Source organism: Patella vulgata, chromosome 5, assembly GCF_932274485.2.
Source record: "Patella vulgata chromosome 5, xgPatVulg1.2, whole genome shotgun sequence".
NCBI classification, from domain to species: Eukaryota; Metazoa; Mollusca; class Gastropoda; family Patellidae; genus Patella; species Patella vulgata.
The window spans coordinates 62,098,936-62,123,350 of record NC_065883.2 but is presented as its reverse complement, the minus strand read 5'-3'; the positions used below and the strand labels follow the sequence as shown (position 1 = coordinate 62,123,350).

General features: G+C 33.8%; 1 protein-coding gene across 1 annotated transcript in view; it reads right to left on the bottom strand.

Moving 5' to 3' along the window:
• Nucleotides 1–23,988, bottom strand: part of LOC126821742 (homeobox protein Hox-A1) — a 39,481-nt gene extending 15,493 nt beyond the window's left edge. Inside the window, exon 1 of the mRNA XM_050550230.2 lies at nt 23,401–23,988. Within this exon, the coding sequence (XP_050406187.1) occupies nt 23,401–23,932 (532 nt within the window). The 5' untranslated portion in view covers nt 23,933–23,988. The remainder of the gene's footprint in view (nt 1–23,400) is intronic.
• Nucleotides 23,989–24,415: the final 427 nt, after the last annotated feature.

The following is a 24,415-nucleotide window of genomic DNA, read 5'->3' as shown; positions in this document are numbered from 1 at the left end:
CATTTACCTTTGACTCCTGCTCATTTATTATATTACCACCAACGCCTCCTAGGTTACAGCTGCACGTGCGCTTCAACATCAAACAGCGAATATATATATATGTGTGTGTTAAAACTTGGATGAACATATATAAGAAATATATATTCTCATAGATAAAGAAATTTCAAATAAATTTAAAATGATGTGTAGGTAGGTACCCATATTAGACATAATCACATGTAGTAATAACTGTTTGGTAATGTGGTTATCATAGTCAGTCGTTCACCATGTAACTTGAAAATTTAGAAATCAGTCACTTTGAGTTTATCTTGTTTCCAACAGGGATGTCAAAGTTTTATTAATACAACATTTTGTCTTTTTAAATGACTGTATGCTATGTTTATTTTTATCATAAGCTATGCAACACTATTTCTCTTCGGTGTTAAAATTTGCACATTCTGTCATTTGTAAGATAAAAACTTAAATGAGGACAACAAATTATCAACAAATGAAATTGATCTTATGATCATTAATTCAAGAGAAGTTATGATTTTTCCCGACCAGTGAAATATTTAAAGTTGACTGTGGACCAACTGAGTCCCCATTGCAGTATCAACAAATTGTCATCTGTGGACCATCTGAATCCTCATTGCAAATCTGCAAGGACAAATTGAGTCCCCATTGCAATACCCACAAATTGTCATCTGTAGACCATTTGGGTCCTCATTGCAATATCCATAAATTGTCATAATATAGTCAACTATAAGGAAATAATGAAGAATCAGTCTAGACCTATTATAGGATAATTTGTTGAATAAGTCATCAAACTATCTTATATTTAGAAATTTAACTTTGTCAAGGGGTCATGTATAACTTAATAGCCAAGATGATATTTGTGATGAATTAGGAGTGAAAATACGAGCTATTTAGTAAACATTTAAAACATGGCGTTTTGATTGATCAGTCGCAAAGAAAATTCATATTTGCGGACTGAACCGATACATCAAACGGAAGCTTTATTCTCAAGCCATAAACCCGCCATAATATTTAGTATATCTTTATTGCTTATGTTGGGCCAAATGTGAACATTCAACGCCATTTTCTCAATCTTCATCAATCTCATTTGTCTGTTTACTAATTCATCTGTCTGCTATCTTGTTAGCAGGCGACAAATTTATCTTTTCTAGCGATTTCATTGAAAGATGTACATACATATGTAAGTAAGTAATGATATTCATAAACATACAACTTTAATCAAGCAAGATAGATTAAATTAATACTAAGAAAAAAACCCACGGAAAATAGGCGAGATTAATACATGAACCTCGGTGTTTCCTCTTACACAAAATTTAATTTATTACATTTTTATATATTTAGTGCGGAACTTGTATAAGTCCGCAGTCATTGGTGTTCTCCCTTGTCGTTGGTTGTTGGCTATCTTTGATCTTGAGAGTAAACACGGGTTAGAACATGCTCTATGTTTTGGAGCTCCGTTTCACTTTGATCCTCTATGTGTAGCAACCTTATAGTTCTGATTAAGACGTATAGCTGCGAATACAAGAAACGAAGTTAACGCCACCGAAATAGACAAAGCGGAAAAAGCGGAAGATTGTATTATAAATAAGTGAAAGTGCACATGTCACTTTACTTACAGAATCATGTCTTTTGTTTTTTATAAAATGGAGAGTGACTTAGTGCGTCTTAACACAGAAATGTTACTGGACTTGTTTTTGTCTGAAAATGAATCATATTTATTTGAAAGAGGCGGTAGACTAACCAACTCGTCCGCACGCGTTTCTTAGTTGCTGTTGTTCTGGATTAAGGTCTATCCTTGCAAATATCCCCCAAGCTCATCACGAGAGGCTAACTTTCGTGTTCAAAAAACTGTAAAATGTATAAATGTCTGAAACGATAAACTAAAATCTCAAAAGCAACAGCTAAGGGGTTTCGAATACATATAATTTATGAAACCAATTAAAATATAAAATTCTAAACTATCACCATGAAACGAAACATTTCCATGTTCATTTTAATGAACAGGAATATTCACAAAAACCACGAGTCGTATTTTCTTTAAATAACTTTTTTTTGTTTTAAAAGATTTTTTTAGAAAAAATGTTAGCGACAAAGTTAGAAAGAGGAATAAAAAGTCCTTCTCAGTATCAAGAAAAATATTCGGCACGCCAAATATTGGCAAAGTAAACAGCTTAATTGAAGGAGTAAAGGTAGCGACTATTTTCATAAATACTCGGTCGGTGTCGGATGAACGGTAAAAACGTAACGATTTGAACACGTGTAAAAACAAAACAGACCATAATATACATACTTCCCGTTCTGCTCAATTCTAAATATTTATATTTCAGCTATGGATACATGTAAGGAAAAAACCGAGCTAAAGAAAGCTTAACGAATATGACTTTTGAAGTTTTCAAAAGGAAAGATTTGAATTTAAGGTCGAAAAGAGCAAGTACTAGGACATTTGGCCAATGAAATGAACACACTTACGTGAAACTAGATATAGTGCCATATCTATAACCAAAATACCAGTTCACAAATAATAACATAATATACTATAACTCAAATACTTTTGACAAAGGCAGTGATACATTCAGCATTCAGAACAAGCTATTTCGTTTCAATTCAAGAAACAGCTTCGCTCCTCGTGTCCGAGGTAATGCTGTGCAAATGTAAATTTGAAGACGACAACTGTTTCCAACATACATTTATATCGTTTAATTACAACTCTCGAACATGCATATTTATACCGTTTATTTTACAACTCTCGAACATACATGTTTATACCGTTTAATTACCACTCTCGAACATACATGTTTATACCGTCAATTTGCAACTCTCGAACATACACGTGTATACCATTTAATTACAACTCTCAAACATACATGTTTATACCGTTAATTTACATACATGTTTATACCGTTAATTTACAACTCTCGAACGTACACGTGTATACCATTTAACGCTCGAACATACATGCTTAAACCGTTAAATTAAAACTCTTTATAAATCCCTTCTAAAGATACATTATGAACTTTATAATTCCATTGTAACGGTGCATTATAGATTTTATAATTTTCCCTTTTAACCATGCATTATATGAACTTTTTAATTCCCTTCTTCTAACCATGGATTATAAAAATTAAAATAACCTATGGCAGAAAATGCAGTTGAACCCACGAGCAGGTTAGTCCACATACAGAATATGCTTAAAGGATCAAAGGAAATTTCCGTCATATAGATTTATTTCTTTTCAGATAGGACATTTCTGTGACAAGAGCTTCGCCTGAGTAGCCAAACCACACAAATTTAGGATAGTTTGCCTGAGAAAATATATTTGCATTGTTATTTATATCTTGACGAAATGCACCTGAACACCCTTCTTTAAAACAATAAATTTTTGAGGATGCAACCAAGCATGTAATGTAATGATAGAATTATGTAGACAATTACATTATTTTAAATACTTTAAGATGACTGTTTGCACCCCACGTACTCCAAGACACTAGTTTAATGCTAATAAAGGTGTTATTATTATAATTTTATGGTTCGCTAAGTGCTACATTTACTTGTATTATAAATGTTATAATTGAACTTGAGGAATGAAATGCGGTTTAACGTCCTACTGTTCTGCTCCGACTGGGCTAATTAAGACGGACATACGCCATACAGTGTGCTGTGAGGGAAATTTTTCCCCGGGCAGCGGCACTATGGACTACTCTTAAATCGCATTCCAACTGCCAAAGGATCTTTTACGTGTAAGCTGATGTATACACGGGACCTCGGATTTTTGACCCATCCGAATGACTAGACAGCTGTCCTTGTCAGGCTCTCCTTCCTGCACCACTGACAAGGGGAAACACGTCGGCTGTCATTAAGGGTATATTTACTTATTATGAAAATGAGAGTTTTTAAAATCTCGCACAACATGAGAAAGACCCCTTCTTTCGAACTATTATATTTATGTATGGCGTACGCTGTTTTAAACTCTATATATCTTTTAACACAGACAGATCCGCGTTTCTCTTTTATTTTAGGATACAACACAATAATTTTAGACCACAAAACCTCACAAATTACGTGTGCGTACGTCATTCATAGACCACATTGAGCAAAGCCTCGATAGGAGATGATTATACAAAAAAATACCCCACGATGGTGATGGCTTCTGACATATTTATTGTACAAGAGAAAGATTTTAATAGCATTCTATATGTTTATGAGGAGTTTACTTTAAGTTTTCTTTAACCAAACATGACAGTCATCAACCGACGGTTTCAGGTTTTACTCGAATATCTGACGTTTTATTTCTGTTCATGATTGAAACTTCAAAACTGTTTAAAATCTTACCTTTTTCTTAACTATTTGACGTGTTAGTATGTATTAAATGGTCCACGTTGCAATAACAAATGTACATAATCCTTGAAACAAATGTGTGACATTTAGCCATTGAACACAGCCTAATTTACATGGACACCAATCATTGGTTTGTATACATATAGCACGACATTTCGACAAATGTATATATGTATATTTTACTTACTTTAATTCAAAATATGAACCCTGGTTTTCCTGTATGAAAGTTTAATAATAATTTTACATATTTGTTCGTAATAATTGGTAGTGGGACATCTTCCAAATGTAAAGGTTATTTGCCCCCCCCCCCCTTCGATTGAACCCCTGCATTTATTTGCAAGTAGTTATGTTTTAAGCTGACAAGGGGGTAAGGTTGGATCGTTGTATGTAACACGGTTCCTTTAATGCATTAAACTAGACCCAATAAAAGGGTTACAATTGACACATTCACTCGGTAAAAAGACCCAACAAAACAAAAACACAAAACAGAAGTGATGACAAGAGTAGTAACATCTTTAATTAACCACTGTTTCGAGAAATTGGTATTTTTAGCAGTGTTTCACGAACAGGATACACGTTTTGGAGTATTAATTGAAATGTGTATATATACAAATTTATACAAAGCTATCTGCAGACTTCGTGAATGTGAAGTGGTGTTATATGTTTTGGTAAAGGTTGGCTCATTCTGCCTCGTGTACGATTTCCCCAACAATGATCACAAGTAAAGTCATTAGCTTGATTAGTTGTTAAAAAACAAAAATACAATACAAAATTGTTTTGTTTTCCATACCCCTAGAAGTGGTATCGGATCTTCTAATAAAATATATGCACATCCTGCCGTTTTTGACATAAGATTAACCTACATCAAGGTTGTAGAATACAATAAAAAATTTATTACTAACACTCTCGCGTATTGTGAAATCAACATGCGAAAATAATATCCATTACTAGAATCAAAAAGAAGAATGGAAACACTTTGAATAATTAAACTAGGCAATTTAAAATATTTATAGCTTTTATACAAGGAAATATGACTCGGTAGCATTACCAAATGTTGCACCATTGTTTAATGAAAAAAAAAAATCCTGCTAATTGATAATATTGAGAAAAAAAATCTTCATATCAAATTACAGTATTGTTCGGTGTTGTTATTTTTCTGCGACAATGTCAGACTTTGTTTATTACTATATCTGCAATGCTTATTAATTGATATAATAATAAAACTGTGGGCAGGTCTTAATATCAATTAGATGTCTTATGGAATTAAATATGTTTAGTTCAAATTATAAGCCAAGAAATCAATACCTTGTCTATATTCTCATACATTTTTTTTCGTGTGTTATAATAAATGTCTTACCATGTAAAAATAAATCGTGTTTCAAACTTTTACCACGTAAAAATAAATCGTGTTTCAAACTTTTACGCTCCATTAACCAAATTATATAATATTTACTTTTTTTTTCGTCATATTTTGTAAAACTATTAGTAATATTAATTTGTCAGGATTAAGGTTGTATGTGGCCCGAACTCAGGATAGGATTCTAACAGAGGCCTTTCCAATTAAACGATAACACATACTCTAGCGTTAATATTAAGATGTACCCAAGTTAAATATTTAATATAAGATCATGAAAATCAGATATCATGATATCAAGGGCAAATTATTCCCGCCTTAAATTCAATCAGATTAAAAATGAGACACATCAAAATATTTTAGCCAAGATTATAGGCGGAGGTGGCATATATTGACCATAGCTACAAAGCATGGTGATTATTGGTGCGTATCTTTGAACGGAATTGAATAATTTTCGGACTGAAATGAAATGGTGTTTAACGTCCTATTGGGCTACTGAAGACGGGCATACGCCATGCAGTGTGCTATGAGGGAAATTTTGCCCGGACTGCAGCGATATTTTACGTGCACTCCAATGTGTACACGGGACCTCGATTTTTCGTCCCACCCGAACGACTAGATTGCTATTCTTTTATTATCGGACTGATATTCCTTTTAGACTTAGAAAGGCACTGGCCCGCTAGCCAGGCGCTCTCGCGTTCGTTCACGGTGTTGACCGAGAAAGCTCCTCGGGAATAGGCCCTATGGCCACTGACCGGACAAATTGTCCCTCATAACACACTGTATGGTGTATGCCCGTTTTCATTAGCCCATTCGGTGCAGAAAAGTAGGGCGTTAAGCTCCATTTCATTGCATTTCTATTTATCTAAATGCTTTATAAATATGAACTAGAGTATGTTGACCAGAAAGTTAGTTTAGTCACTGAATCAAGACGAACGTATCGACTACCCGTATTACACAGTGAAGGGTTGACATGACGTGTACCCCCTGGTGGCTGGGACCTAGACGACATCATGTCGTACATCGGCCAAAAACGTGAGCTACCACCAGACAGTACATCCGGTTGCAGTATCTATTTCACTGACCAACAAATCATAGCTTGAACAATCGGCTCTTTTTTCTCCCTAATGTCTTGTCAAATTTCACCTCAGATGAGTCCCGTTCAGGCAAAGCAGGTGCAACGTCTTCCGCTCGACGTCAAATTTGACGTTTAAGAACATGTAGCGGCCCATGAGCTCGGGGGATGTTGTACTGAAATTGGAACTAAATGAAAACATGATTGTTTGGGATGGGAACTGGGACAGTGTTGTGTTTTAATGTGGGTTGTAATAAGAAAGCGACAAGCAACCGCTAATCCAAAATGTCATAAACTGCGTACTGACTAACCTAGAGATTGTCATGTTATAGTTTAGTTCAGTTGTAAGTTGTCATATTAAACTACTGTAACATTTCAAGTGGGGACATCACTTTTTCTTTCTCACAATCTTTAATCTAAGAAACTTATACTTTGACGTATTTACTTTTTGTACATATACATTGTAAGTCATAATATTTTAATCTTTTTCTGAATAAACATTCATTTATTTACAACTTTGTACACATTCAGAAATTATTTTCTAACATCTGAAATATATTTTTAATTAATGACTGATTTTCAAAAGCCAAAGTTATAGTGTTGAATTCTACCATAAAGCAAATTTTTAGTAAAATACAGCCAGGTATCCTCTTGTTAATCGTGTAGGACGAGGGGGGCGAGGGGGGGGGGGGTGAAATGGAGATAGAAAACCAAGATCCTTAACAATCATTGTCGAACACACGAAATCAACGCCAAATTAATGTTTAATTTCGCGCACTGCAAATAGCTAATAAACTACTACTATCAGTAGTGCCGGGATTCGTAAAACGTCCAGTCATTCGGATGAGGCAAAAATCGGCGGTCAACCAGTCGACATATTGGCATGCATGTAAAAGAACCCTTGACAATTGTAATTCGATGAAGAGTAAGTGGAAATACCAGTGTCCCGGCACTGCATACTACATCACGTATATCTTTACTAGACTGGTGGGTGCAGAACAATAGGACGTTAAACCCTATTTCATTTCCTTTCATTGGTAAAATATTGTTTCTAGTGACATCGCACCTTTTACATTCGTTATTTTTAAAACATCAAACCCGAAACCATCAAATAAGTTAAAAAACAAAAAAGCAGACCAATGAATTTTAGAAATGCATAGGTTAGTTTAGTCATCAAAGGTATAGGAATATTTGTTGTATGAATAATTTGAAACCAATCTGAACTCTAACAACAAAGAGCAAACACAAAGCAACTGCCATTATAAATTGTATACCACCCTTCTCCCTTTACAGTTCAATGTTACACAATCACCCGTTGGCCATTTGCAATGCATGTAGACCATAAATCGAATATTTAAGGCGATGAAATATATCAATCATATTCGACAGGTGTAGAGACCTGAATCGTAAAACACAGTCGGAGACAGTATTGCTTTTTTACGAAACAACAAAAAAATCTACACAAGCCACCCTGAATTCTCATTAACCAAGCCTTTGTGTTTAAAACGGCAATTAAAACGTATAACGTCTAACAGAAATATAACCGGAAGCTATGTATTGAGTCTTTGATATTAAGGTATTGGTGAATATTAGTTAGATAGTAACTGCATAAAATCACTCGATGACTCATGAAAGATACCTAGAGCTACTGCCATCGGCGTTTTCTTTGATCTGCGATCGTGATGTATGGTATACATGTACATACACCAAACACGTTGGTATATCTTATAGGCCCATATATTGATACATAACATTTTCCATGTATGAGTAATTCGACAGGAAGTTGATAAATCAACTGCTCGCGATGGCCTTCGGTACATGTTTGTTACTAATGGGACAGTGACTCTTCCCATAGCAGAACCCGAGATGCCCTTTCAAGAAGCAACCCCTTCACCATCCATAACAATTGGTAAACGTATTAAAGGGAATATTATATTTCCCTAGCACCTGGAAAGTCTTATCAACTGTTACAGCGAGTCCCGATTGTTACCCGGGACTAGTTAAATATCAAAGATCAAGCACTTTTATTGTTTATTTCTTTGTGGTGGGGGGTGGGGGGGCTGAATGGTTAGTACGTGCGCGCTGTATCATAAAGTCTGTAATTGAGTCTACTGGCATGGTTTCGATTCCCCGGTTGTACGTGACAAGGAGTAGGGTCGCCTGTCCAACCTCGTGGTTTTTCTCCGGGTCCTTCGTTTTCCTCCCATTGCTAAAGACCCCTACGCGCAAGCGAATTATGGAAATAAAATTGAACCGTACGTTAATCCCGAAATGACCTAGTTTCTGTCGAGTGGACGTTAAACTCTCTCTCTCTCTCTATCCAATGATATCTGAAGAAGAAATGTTTATCTATTTTTTGTTGTAGTTTTGTATTTTATCAATTATATTCAATATAACACGGAGAGCTAAGTATCTAATCTTGTCTATCTCAAACATGGACTGGTTTTTCATTGGATTAAATATAGATAGCTTACAGGTATATAGGTTAGGTTAATGATATTTCTATACTAGTATTTAATTAACACCAACATATGGCTGTTAACCATCAAGTTCAAAACCTCATTACTTTTTCCATTCTACCTGGCCATAGCCAATCTTTGGTGTTTCAATTATGAATCGCACACTTTTAGACACAGATAAGCTGCTGATACCATACGAAAATCAATTATTAACATTTCAGCCAATAATTCCAAGTACATTTCCTAATCAAAACAGAAATAATAGTTGAAAAATGAGGGAAAAAACACAAAGAATTCTTATCTAAATAATACAGGCTAATAATGGCTTGACATTTTGAACTCATTTTCATTAATTAACAAAACAGAAATTGTTCAACCATTCAAATAAAGATTCGGAATGCTAACCATATTCTTGGTCAGACGCACCCGGAATGGCTGTGACCATTGTCGTGCACGACATTTGGACACTCTCGTCTAAACCAAACCAAAATACCGTTTAAGTTATCGTATTATGTAAAACAACACGTTGGACAATTATATAATTATTACACACATTACCCTAGTATTACAGATTGGGAGCCACGGTGGCTAAGTGAATAAGAGGGTGGCACGCTGGCCTGGAGGTCGCGGATTCGATCCCGGTCTGGGCCGAGATAGTTCCTCGGTATTTTCTAGCGTGATTTTTCTCTTCTCAGTGGTGCAGGACAGAGGGCAGCTGTCCAGTCGTTCGGATGGGACGAAAAAGTGAGGTCCTGTGTACACAAAAGTTCCCTTGGCAGTTGGAATATGATATGGGAATAGACCGTAGCGCCGCTGTACGTGCAAAATTTCCCTCATAGCACACTGTATGGCGTATGCCCGTCTTCATTACCCCGGTCGGAACAGAACAGTAGGACGTTAAACCCCATTTCATTTCATTTCAGGAAAACAGATTAAGGTCCCATCATCAATTTAATTAGCTGAAATTTTGTTCTTTTTATGAAACAGATTATACAACAGATTCATATTCGATACCGTAGTTACTAAATGCAAGACATGGATGCGTCACAAAAATACCGTCTGTATTAGTAAATCATATTTATGCAAACTCTACATTATAATACTCACAGCAATCGTTAGTATTGTTATTTCAAATGTTCATTTAAAATTACATATGGAAGCTGTCGCTTTGCGAACTGAGTTTATTCATACAAACGATTTTTTATCTCATCAATATTCAAGTTTTTTTATCATGGAATATCACAGTATGTAAATTCCCCTAGTCTTTTTTTAAAAGGCAAAGAAAACTATTAAGTTTTAGAACTACGGGCGGTATGGTTTTTGTTCGTACAGAGTCCAGCGGCTAAACCACTACCAAGAATATGATTTATTGCCGCCTTATAAAAAGAGTTAAAAAAATCAATGACGGTAATCTAGAAAATTATCCTCTCTCTAGAGATTTGGATGTAAGGGAAACACTAAGGTGATTTATGAGGTCTCGAATCGCGGCTATTGTCATCGGATAGCTGTAATCAGCCCTTGTGACTGGTGAAACACTTCACTCTAATCAACTCTCTCTCTCTTGCCGACTTGTAACACTGTTAAATACGTCTTCCATTTCTACCGTCATGATACCTGGGCGTGGTGGCGGCTTAGTTCACCCGCCGTCGTCAATTCAAATTATCCGCTTTTTACTTAAAGAAAAGGGCGTATGTTTAACGACATTTAGACACTAAGGAGTGAAAAGGAATGAAAAATGATAGAAAATTAAGCGATAAGTGCACGTTTTGTTAACTTAAATAACACCGGCTTGATACTGATACGAAATGTAATACGACAAAAAGTCAAAAAGATCATTTTTAAAACAAAAATTAAAATCATGAGAAGGCGGTTGTACTTTTCAACCGTCAAGATTTTTTTTGTGTGAATATTGAACATTAAATCTGCTCACAAACAAGTATTAATCAGCCTGGGCGGGGACATTTTGTTTTCAAGCATTAGTTTACTACAATGCCACGAAACCTGTTTTTCCTCTTTGACTTTTGAAACAAACCGACATATACAGTCATCTGGTCATATGAACACATGCAGGTCTGGAAAGACTGCAGACGTTCTATGGTGGCTATAAAACACATTGAAAGCTTTCTGTACAATTTAAAGGGGTACTTCCTAGATTTCACAAACTCCATAATGTGACGATATTGTCGACTTACATGGTCTGAAAACTGGACATCAAAATATTAAATCGTTCGAAATGAGAGCTAGATCTATTTTATATGAATCGCGTTTCATGTTATAATGTGGTTATATTGTTGGAAATACGGGCATTTCTTCTTTTGTTGTGTAGATTCACATATGAACGAGCATTAAGTACAATCAGTCCCTAAAACAATCCCAGTATTCGTCCCACACCAACAGGTCCGAATCTTAAGGATTAAGGAACACGGTGATAACCTAATCTGAATATAATATTAGATGTTGTTTCGTTAACTGAATTTGCTTTAGTGTAGGACAGCAATAACCTTTTAGGTTAATCCGAGTATATTATTCTATTGACCTCGCAATGTTAAAGTCGCCATTGAACTGTTAGTCCATAGGGTATTTCACTTGGTTATTATAATGGGCAATGGTAGTAGTAACAGTATTATAATGTACAATGGTAGTAACAGTATTATACATGTAATGGACAATGGTAGTAACAGAATGTGCTTCTGGTGATGTTATGATAAAACAGATACACCATGTTAATTTGGTACTACTGGGTGACGTTTGTAATAATATGTGATGTTTACATAATAACATGTGATGATGGCAATGTTATGTGATGGTGGTAATAGTATGTGATGGCGGTAATTATAGCAAGATGTTAATAACATTGCTATGCTATAGTGGTAATAATATATAATAGTATGTGATGGCGGTAATTATAGTGCATATGGTAATAACAATGCTATACTATAGTGGTAATAAAATGTAATGGTAATAAACGAATTATGTAATGGTGGCAATAATGTATATTGAAGGTGGTAATAATATCTGATGGCAGTTGTAGTATATGATGGTAATGATATGTTTTGATGGTAAGAATATCCATAGATGCTATTACAAGTTGATGTTTGCCATATTGTGATCATAATATTATGTGGTGATTGTAATAATATATGATGATGGCAATAATCTGTGATGAAAGTGATAGTATGTGATAATGGTAATGTGTGATGATATAATAGGTAGGGGTGGTAATAATAGTATTAACATGTGGTTTTTGTAATAGTATTAGCTAGTGGTAATAACATATTATGGTAGCAACAGTATGTGGTAATAGTATGTGATGGAAGTAATAGAATTTGATGGCGGTATTATTATGTGATAATCGTAATATAATGTGATGGTGATAATAGTATGTGATGGTGGTGGTAAAGGAATGTGATAATATTGTGTGATGTTAGTAATAGAATGTAATGATGGTAATAGTATGTGGTGGTGGTAATGGAATGTGATATGATGGTGGTAATAGAATGTGATGGTGGTAATAATATGTGAGGATGGTAATAGAATGTGACGATGGTAATAGTATGTGATGGTGGTAATGGAATGTGATATGATGGTGGTAATACAATGTGATGGTGGTAATAGTATGTGAGGATGGTAATAGAATGTGACGATGGTAATAGTATGTGTGGATGGTAATAGAATGTGACGATTGTAATAGTATGTGATGGTGGTAATGGAATGTGATATGATGGTGGTAATAGAATGTGATGGTGGTAATAGAATGTGATGGTGGTAATAGTATGTGATGATGGTAATGGAATGTGACGATGGTAATAGTATGTGATGGTGGTAATAGTATGTGAGGATGGTAATATAATGTGGCGATGGCAAGTGTGTGAGGCTGGTAATAGAATGTGATGATGGTGATAATAATACCTAATGGTGGTAATAGTATAAAAGTGTAATAGAAGGTGATGGTGTACCAGGCAATAATATGTTATCCTGGTAATAGTACGTGATGACAATCACATGTAATATTATTTGATGATCGTAATAATTTGTGATGTTTGATATGGTGTTAAGTGTTGTTAATAGAAAGTGCCGAATATTATTATATTATATGCTGACAGTTATAACATTGTATGGGGGTTGGAACGAGAAGGTGGTAACGATTTTCAATGAAATCAGAAGAGTTGGGGATGACATCAAATGTAAATGCTACGTGGCTAATCGTATGTGTTATTGGTGATAATGAGTCTAGAGTATGTGTTAGTAGGTTATGTTAATATAATGAAGTGTTATGTTCGTAGTTAGTAAAGTGTTAGTTGTCTTGTAAGAGGAATAGAATATAAAGCCCAGCTGATCTAACCCTTTCCACATCAATACCAGTCATTTCCCTACAGGCTTAGTTTCCTCCCTCATTATAAAACTCATCTCTCTCAAACCCCAAAACAGAAAATTGCTCATTTATCTTACTTCTGACAGCCTACTTAACGAAGGACATCCACGCAATGTACGAATCCATATCATGCTCGGGTCTTAAAGTTTCAGTAACCAAAATCTGGCTTCGGAAATGGAATTTGCCCTCTTTGACTAGTTTTCCAAAAGGCCAAATCAGACTCATCTGTCTTCGTTTCGACGTCCTGTAACAAATTGCGCCAAAATTTTTGCGTCGGTCTGTCAGTGTCTTCGCACTTCGGGTCCCAGTACGACGTGTTCTCCGATAACAATCAAGACCGTTTTTGGTGGCTTTCGCACTTTGATGACGGTTGTTCAAGGAAATGGCGTTTGTAATATACCAGAATGTATTCCTGTTTATTATAATGTCCATGTGATATTGACAATGGCAACTGTGGTATTTTCATCTAATCACAAGCAGGGTGGAAAAATCTCGTATTACACTTGTCTGTAAGAGTGACAAGCGAGACTCGCAATAACAAATGAGGTCTTTTCGTGGATATTTGGCTACTTCCTAAAGTCGTGCGTCTAATTAAATGAAGGAATCAAAATCTCAAAATAATTCAGTACTGTGGAAAAGCTTCGTATCTTTTTTTTTACGTTCTGGGAATTTAAATAAGCCATGAACACGTAATGTATATTGTTGGTCGTCTAAGTAGGCCATTACAATTTGTAAATGTTCTTTTTATTAGTAATCAAAATCTCTATTAAATTCAGTATCATGGAAAAGTTGGTTGTTTTTTTTAACGTTCTGTGAATTTAAATAATGTATATATTTTCCCTGAAATGAATTAATTGGATGATCTATAACTCCCTTTTCTTCCTGTCAATAGAGGCCGTGACATTTTTGTTCCTTGCTGACTGAACCGGATTTTTTTATCGTTCATCTTAACATGAGTACAAATTTATGCCATTTATCTCTCGATGGAATTTCTACAAATAGATATAAATTAATCACGAGACATGTCATGACTCTTATATCTTGTTTTTATCTGATTAAATCTGAATGCTACTGGGGCATAAATAGATTTTCTTTTTAGGAAATTAAATCCAAGGCTAAATTCGAGGTGGAAACCATAGTAATGTCGTTCGTACAAGAGCATAGGATAACAATTTCTATCAAAAACCTGTCTACCAATCGCTTCCTTTTTTAGTTTGGGATCCCCGGGGGATTTATGGTAGATTGCCTGTGAGTGAGATCACAAAGTAAGGTTGGCTGCTTAACTAAGTTGGCATACTTCGGGTTCTCTTAAAGAATCGTTGTTTGTAACTAAGGATTATGATATACTATAACCGAAAGTTTTCGTGGATGTTACTCCCTGTTTGCATCATGTGGCACTTATATTTTATTTGTGTTCCACTTCTTTTGAGAAGTCAATTATTCTCGACATTTTCACTTGGTTTATTAAAGGTGGCGATGTCCATGTTAAAGTTCGGATTTTTGAGAGTTAATCCAAATGTAATTAGAATGAAAAGGCGACATTTTACTCAAATTCGACCAAGAAGAATTCGTCCTTTTCCTTCTCACAGGAAACATTTGCGAGGTTTTGTAGGACTATTGACGTGACAGAAACCAAAGTTTCCGTGTACGTATTGATGGTAGACGTGCGCGATAACCTGGAACTTGCAGTAAACATTTTCCATGGTCAACCTTATGGTATGCCAATTTTATTCCTATGCACAAGATAGTTGTACAAATGTAAATGAAATGGAGTTTAACGTGAAGATTATGACCTAGGTAATCGTTCAACAAGTTAAAAAAAACACCTTAACACCCCCCCCCCCCCCAATCAAGGTGTTTCAACATTCTCTCTCCAATATTATATAAACGTCAGTCAAATGTGAAGGCGGTTTTATTTTAGCGTTTAAAAATAACAACTTGTTATTGAGTTTAAATTCAGTGTAGGCAGAGATATTTTTATCTTATCAATGTAATGTCTTTGATCTTTAAATAATCCAGATTCAATAACACACAAAAAAAGAAAAGAGGGAAGATTAAAAAAGTTGTACAAGGCGTTTTACATAACTTTATTGACAAATACGGTTCGAATATCATTTATCTAAAATAAAACTAAAATGAAGCCATAATCTCATTTTATTAACAGAATCTTAATACCCTTAAGCGTTATTATTAATCTGTATACAGAACACGGAACGAATTGATACTGACAGAAATTTATATGCCCACAAAACTAATACGGATTACAACTATATGTACTCTTGACTCTCGCAAACAGAATTATTATTTCACCTTGTACACAACTTTGCGGTTTAATCACTGACAAATATGTTTTGAATATTATTTATATTAAAACACAAAAGTAACAAAAAGGTAAACCTGATCTTAAACCTTTACTTACGAAACAAGACAAACTTTTTGAATTACTATTGTATTGAATATCTGGTTTCAATGGGATTTGTTTCAACAAAACCTATATGGAAAACAAATGACTGATTTCCTCAACCAAAACGTACAAAACACCATACTAACCAAAATGAATAAAACATCACACAAGCCAAAATGTATGAAACACCGGACTAGCCAAAATATATGAAATACCATAGTAACCAAAACCGGCAAAACACCATATTAGCCAATGTGTATAAAATAGGCCCTACTATACTAGCCAAAACGTGTAAAATACTATACTAGGCAAAACGTCTAAAATACCATACTAGCAAAAACGTGTAAAATACCATACTAGCCAAAACGTGTACCAAAGCATATAGAAAACCAGGCTTAGCAAAACATACGAAACATCATACTAACTAACCAATACGTACAAAACACCAGACTAATCAAAACGCATAAAACGACATACAAAACGTATAAAGCACCATACAAACACACACAAAAAAACAAGAATACCCAAAACATATAGAACACAAGATCAATCATCACATATAGAACACCAAAGTCGAATTATTCCTATCTTACCAGAACTCCAAGGTTTCAAAATCAAATGGGTAAAACATTTTATTTTCATTGACAAATCACTTTTGTATATTGGTTACTTAAAACAAAATTAAAACGGAAAACGAAATACTGAATTAACTAATCAGAACATGAAACACTAAAAAAAGTATTATTCTTCTCTATACAAGATTCAATAAGAAAAAAGGCAAAATATCTTTTCAAGTAATTATTCCATTGACAAATATATGTTTTATATATAAAAATCAAAACAAAAGTAATACGGAAAACATCAATCTGATTTCACTAACGAAAGCGTAAAAAATCAAAGCAGTATTATTCCTCTCTCTATACAAAACATGAAGCACTTTTCTCTATATCAAAACGTAAAATATTTAACACTAACGAATAACACTCAACCATAATTGATGAGGTCTAAATTGAATTTATATGTTTAGTCGATGACTGCCACTTATAGGTCTTGTATAGTATGACATCCACTCCTCAATGAAAACAAAAGCGAAATTTGAATATGATTAATATTGATATGATAGGCTATTATTGACTTCTTGCTATAAGCACGGATTAGTTCTAAGATCAACGATATACTCAATAGAGTAAAACCTGTGTATGGTAATGTTATATACATGGATACCCTGTAACGTTCTTATAGCTCATATGTAATTAGCTTTTGAACTGTAAAACTCTAAAGAGAGAGAGAGAGAGATAGAGAAAGGGGGGTTAACGTCCACTCGACACAAACTAGGTTATTTCGGGACTAACACATGGTTCTCTTTTTTTTCAATAATTCGCTTGCACGTAGGGGTCTTTAGCAGTGGAAGGAAACCGGAGAAAACTCACGAGGTTCGAGAGGGGACTCTACTCCTTGTCACGTACAACCAGGGAATCGAAACCACGCCAGTTGATTCAATGACAGACCTTATGATACAGCGCGCACGTGCTAACCATTCGGCCATCCAATCCCCCGTAAAACTCTAAAATATTGTCGTATCCTTAGAAGTACCGGTATAAATTAATAAACACTTGCATGAAACCAGTAATAGTAATGAAACGTGGCATGAAATAAACTTGTGATTATTTTGAATATTACTTTTACAATTTTTAAAAAATAAACTAGAGAAATAGTATATATATAATAACATCAAATTAATTGGTATAAAACATAGAATTTAAATAGTAATTAGTAATTAACTGGAAATACACAAGACACAATTCTGTGGAATGCAATTACTGTAATTATATTACAGAGACAAAGGTAGGCCTAGTCGAAACGCCGCTTACTGAGTATATAATATACAGTAATTGTATCCCATAGAATTGTGTCCCGTGTGTTTATAAAATGATGGAAGAAAGACATATTATTAGAAATACTAGACAGCCTAACTGGAAACTAATTTGTTTGAAATATACGGCTTCTATGTCATTTAGTAATTGAACTGGAAATACACAAGACACAATTCTGTGGAATGCTATTACAAGTACTGTTTAGTACTGATAGAATCCTAGCCGAAACGTCGCTCAATAAAAAGTGTAATTGCATTCCATTAAAACTGTGTCCTGTGAATTCATTAATATCTCTGTGAAAGAAAGACATATTATTAGAAAAAATATATAGCTTGAAAATTTATTTAAATTTCAAGCGCCACGATTGTTTAGATCCTATAAACATTTATATATATTATACATTTTATTAACACGATTTATTTATACATAATATTTTAAGAGAATATCAGTTATTTAGTTTGTACGCAGAGAAAAAGAAATCTAATTTTACACTGTAATATAGAAACATTAAAATAATACATAAAGACAATGTAGACTAATCAATTACGACGATATTAAATGGGCAAAAAAGTCATGATAACCAAGAATCCTGTTCTATAATGTATCTCAATTAAACTTAAAAATATATAAATTATGAAAAAAAAATCAAAATAATGAGTTGTTAATTGGTTTGAAATAAATGTCCAATATTTGACATTTTGTAATAGCCCTCTCTTCTGTTTTTTTTTAAATATACAGTTTAATTTAGTAACACCATATGGAATATTCACTAAACTTCTACCACAACAGTTATCGTAATGACAACTTAAGAACTTTGTTGAAACAATGGAATAATTATACAGAGGTTTAGTTATCCATATATATCTTTTTGTGCTTTCCTTATTAATTGGATTTATTAACAGGCATCTCCTGTAGATAACATAAACACACCCACCCACCCCACCTACACTTGTTGGGTAATATCTTTTAATGGGCTTTTTAAAATTCCAATTGAATCCAAATCATTGATAAATTGGTTTTGCTTTTTTTAAAATTAAATGTTGAATAATCTATTTGGGTACATTTTAGTGTGTATTAATTAAGCCGTAAAAATGAGATTTTGTCCAAAAAATGCAAATGACTATGAGCGTGTTTAGAGAGTAAAACTATATTTTGAATGGCTATATGCTATGACGACTTAAATACAACATCGTAACCAACATTTCAACAGGTTAAAAGTCAAAATTAAAAGACATTATTTCATATACTTATTGATTCATTTTCTCAATCATTTTCTCTTTCAAATTCCCAAACAATCAATTTCTTCATCGAATACATTATCTTATATTCTAATTGATGTATATTTCTTTTAATCATAATACATGTATACTATTCATATATGCTTAAAATTTAAATGTAATTTTCTTCGTCAAATTCCCAAACTAACATTGTCTTCATCAAAGATAATATCTAATATTGATATTTTTAGACATATACTATTCATTATTATAGGCTTAAAATTTTAATATTATATTCTCCATCATATTCTCAAATAATCATTTTCTCTCCATCATATTCTCAAATAATCATTTTCTCTCCATCAAATTCTCAAACAACCAATTCCTGCATCAAAGCCATTAATGGTTTTACATTATCTTACATTCTAATTCATTGAGTTGTTTTTGTATCCATAGACTATTCATAAAGGCCGAAGATTTTAATATATAATTTTTCTCCATCATATCTCAAATTTAGTATACCGTTAAGTTTTATATATTCGAATACATCACAAATTTATTTTCAAAGTAAAGCTTCTGAGACACTGTCACTGTATATAACAATCTCTAATTTATGTAAGGCAACATTTCTTGAGAAACTGGTCTTTTTTTCCTTGTAATATTCATGGTCTGTGGCTATATTTTGGTTGAAAATAATTAGCGTTAGCAGGTGATTTTAGCTTTTTCAATTTTCTGCTTGTTTCCTCGCTCGAGGCTCGGACATGTTGACTGACAGGACTAGTAAATTAAAAACGTATCAACATGGGCTAGAAAAAACAAACTAAACTTATACCCCGTAAACTTGCTCATGTAGTTTATATTGCTCTTTTCCTTTTAAAAAAAGAGTTGAGGATAATTTCACCCTTCTGGTTTCAACCCGGTGTCGAGTTAAAGGGGCAATAATCCAGATAATATATTTCAAATTACTAAAATCCAAGAGGCATTACAAAGATCATTTGATTGGAAACTCTGTATTTCTCTTTTCAAAATGTCTCTTTAGCATCTAAAGAAGGTAATGAATATATTGCGCTTTGCCCGTTAAAAAAGAGTTTAGAATAATTTCACCCTTTAAGTTTAAACCTGGTGTCGAGTTAAAGGGACAATAAACCGAATAATATATTGGAAGTCTCTAAAGTTATAGGAAACCTCTTCATTTCTCTCTGCGAAATGCCCCTTTAAAATCTAAAGGAGGTAATTAATATAATGAAGTTTATTGGTTTTAAAGATTGTTATTATGCCGTAAGGAGAATAACACGGTAATCTTATAATGCGCTTAATACCTTTAACTTCAATTAAAGGGGAATTGCGCTAATGAAAATATTGACGGTTTATATTAAAAATCAATGTTGTTACTTTACTAAAATGTTAAATTCTAAAATCACTGAGTTATTGAAATCTATTGGAAATTGCGTGTATATCTATAGTAGATAAAGTACAAGTACTTATATCATTACGGTAGATAATTACATAAATAAAATAAACATACTTCCAGTTTTAAAACGATCAAAAACCACATCAAATCAGCAATTAGCTGCCTGTTCTTAATAAGCATCTTGCGATGTTACAGTACATATAATATATACTCCGTAGGGAAATGCATATATATTTGAATTGCGTTTTTCTCTATAACCCACATTATTGATACTTTCCTGTATCATAATTTCAATCACATCCGATAATGAGTACTACCAAGTTTCACATTTATTTTAGCCATCGACGAACAGATTACATGACAAACTTAATGCATTATGTCTTCCAAAATAATCTACTTTGAGAAATTATACAAAATTTTCAGCTTCGTAAACTCCGTAAATGAGAAGTGTTATTATAATTATACAAAAATAAAATACAAAAATACCTAGCAATAATTTATTCGTGGTCCAGAAATATGAATAAGTCATGAATATGTATCTTTTTATTCAAATCAGTTTGGATTTAATAAGAATTAAAGGTTATAATTATTCGAACATGCAAATGAACTATTTATTGTTTTATAACGTTAAACGAGGACGATGTTAATTGATTGGGGTGAGACTGCCAAATGATTTTGGAGGGAAATTTTGGTAAGAAATACTTTGTTTAAAATCAACTTAAGAACAGGCAGAATTAAGCTCTAGCTTTATGGGTATTTGAAAGGGGTTTCAAAAGATATACTTTCAACAAAATAAGTAAATCTCATTACATATAGTGTTGAAATAAGAAACTTAAAAACGTATTTCCGTTCTGTCAGCTTTTCACCACAAGAAACCTTATACCTTCTCAACTTGTTTTTTCTAGCAGGATGATTCAGTTCGGGTATGACAAAATTAACGCCTTAACACAAAACTTTAATCCGATATATTGTATACAGACTAATTCCTGCCGTTCTTTAGCTTAAAGATCGTAACTCTACCCCTACGAAGGTTGTCCACCCTTTTTTAAGAATACTTTTTCCTGGCTAATTGGCTCTTGTTTGAAACAAAATACCCCTTCAACATCTGTCAGAAAATATTATACGTTCATAATTTATGGGCTAACTTCGTGTTGTTTTCCCCGCGCCTCACAGATTGTTCACACTGTCCCAGCGTTTATATTATGATATAAACCAATGAACCCCTTTTGTCATTACAATTATTTAGTATAAAAATATAAAATTAATTATTTTCTTTGATATAATGGATGGAATTGGCTTTGAGGTAAGGTGATAATTGGTCCATAATAATTTTATGATGGTAAGTTAAAAAAAAGTAGACAAAAGAGACATATGAGATTACCGGTTTTGAATATTAAGCATATGTGTTGATTGTTGATTGTGGTACAACAACTGTCATTATTTGTGACAATCTTTATAATGAATCTAAGGTAATTTGATTGATCCTTTTTGGCAGTGTTTATAAGGTAATAATCATTTAGTTAATGTGCGATATCTAAATAATATCCTGATTGTCAAATACTTTCAAATTAATAAAAAAAAAAAAAAACCCACAAACATATCGGTGTTAAATTAATAAACAGAATTTCAGAGCTGAAATTTTAAGCATCGGTTTAACCCCTTTCCCAATATTTCGGTAGTCAAATTTAAACATTACTTAATAAAACAACAGATTGATTTTAAGACGATTAAAGAGGGATTACTTTTTTAAAGAAACAACATTACTTATGTTAAAAATATTAAGCATTGCTTTAACGACAAAATGTCTCGTGTTCAGTTATTAAGCATTACTTAAAACAACAATTCCTTTTGTTAAAATAGGCAGCATTACATAAAACAACCATTTCTGTTGTTAAAATATTAAGAATTGCTTAAAATAAACATTTCTTGTGTTAAATATGAAGCACTACTTTATAGTACAAAAAATCCAACATGGCTGTGTTGCCATAATAAACATCGATTCAACAGTTATATTAACAGGGTGATATACACAATCTTTACCGCGTCTAGAAATTTACAGTGTTTATGAATAATATCAATAACTAGGAATTAGTTACTACTTGAACCTTAAGGATTTGTCGACCACCGTCAGTTTTATGTTTGAAGGAGAAGCCCAACGAAACGCTGTGTTTTTGTTAGAATCAAGTTACACTCCATAATTTCCTATTCATAACTTATGACCATGCTGTCGACCATCTTTACCTTTGTATGTGTGAATATTATGATAGCCAACAATAGACTCATACACAACACAACAGGAGCCAACTTAACATAGTTTGTCAACATTTCAAGCAATTAACTTCAATAGGGGTTTCGCGTGGAACATTTAACACCCGAATTCTCCCGAATAAAAACCTCGCCTCCATATTTGATTCATTCTAAAAGCAGACGACACCTAATTGCAGAAGTCAATTTAGACAACGACGAAGCGTTTAAACTAACGGAAAACATAACAATCAACAATACGCTGACTTAATAGCGCAAGTTATTGCGATATTGTATCCGTTAATACATAAAATAATGTACGATGCGGTGAAGTTAATTTGCACCGGAGGATTACCATATGTATCTAATCGCATTTTAATTATTTGATAACTGAGCGCTAATTTATTTTTTCCTGAACAGATTTTCAACACTATTTATTTAATAAATCATTTACAGGTTGGGAATTGGAAATTGAATTTGTTGTCAAGTATAAAAAAAACCTTAAAATTATTACGTTTTTCGCTGGATAGAAAATGAGAAGAAATGAACAGTTTATCTTGTCAACATTAATTTTGGCAATTTCAAGGTTATCGGTTTTTATTAAAAGATAAAAAAGTTTAATAGAAATGCAACGACTTACCTTGTTTGAAACCGTTTCTTTTTATGGTCATCCATCGGAATGGTTTTGAAGAATAACTCGAAGAGGAAGTTTGATCCGGTTTAATAGGTGATCCCCCGGGTGACTGATGGGGGTAACCATTACCTCCAAGCACAGGCCCTCTCATGTGCTCCGGGGAAGAACTATAGGGTGATCGTACCCCAGCGTCCATACACGAACCGTTGGTCGATCCCCCATTCGGTATATAACAGTCATTTGCTTGGGGTATTGCAAGATCACAGAGACCGTACGCTCCAGCATGGCGAGAGTTTCTGGCTATAACACTGGATGACACCGGGTATGGTTGATTTGTGTTACCTAAAAGTAAATCCCCACCCCCTAGTCCGTGGGGTAACACGGCTTCTGCACCATAATAATTCTGTCCCGTGTCCAGGGATCTGTTGGAAATGTTCGCGTATCCATAACTGGAGGGTTGTATATCTGAGTTATTATAACTCCCTCCGTATGAGTGAGAGTCTAAGTTGCAAAGCGTGTAATCATTATCCGAATTCATAATTTGCTCGTTTCGCCGAGCGACTGTCAATGAAGGTGCACAAATTAGCTGTCGATGTCTAGATAAATCTGAAATAAATGAAGGTAAATTACGACTAGTAAATGACAGGATTACAGACGCTAGAGATACCACGTGATTAGCGATAGCCAATGATCGACTAGTGGCTCTCGGAGGGCTGTTCGTTACGGGATGATAGATGAGATGACTAAAGACGGGATTCACAAATTCACTAGAGTTTTAAGAGAAAGAAATAAGCGGATATTCTCACTGCTTTACCGACAATTGTGTAAATTTTCTTCGATCGTGGTGTTCGGAACAACCAGTTGAAAAAAATAAGCATCAGAATGCGTAACCAAGGTGACACACGTGTGCATTGTTAGAAAAATATCCCATAAAAGTCACTGTCGTAGCTATTAAAATATTCAGGGTTTTTTGATAAAAAAAAAAAAATATATATATATATATATACATAGAACAGACAGT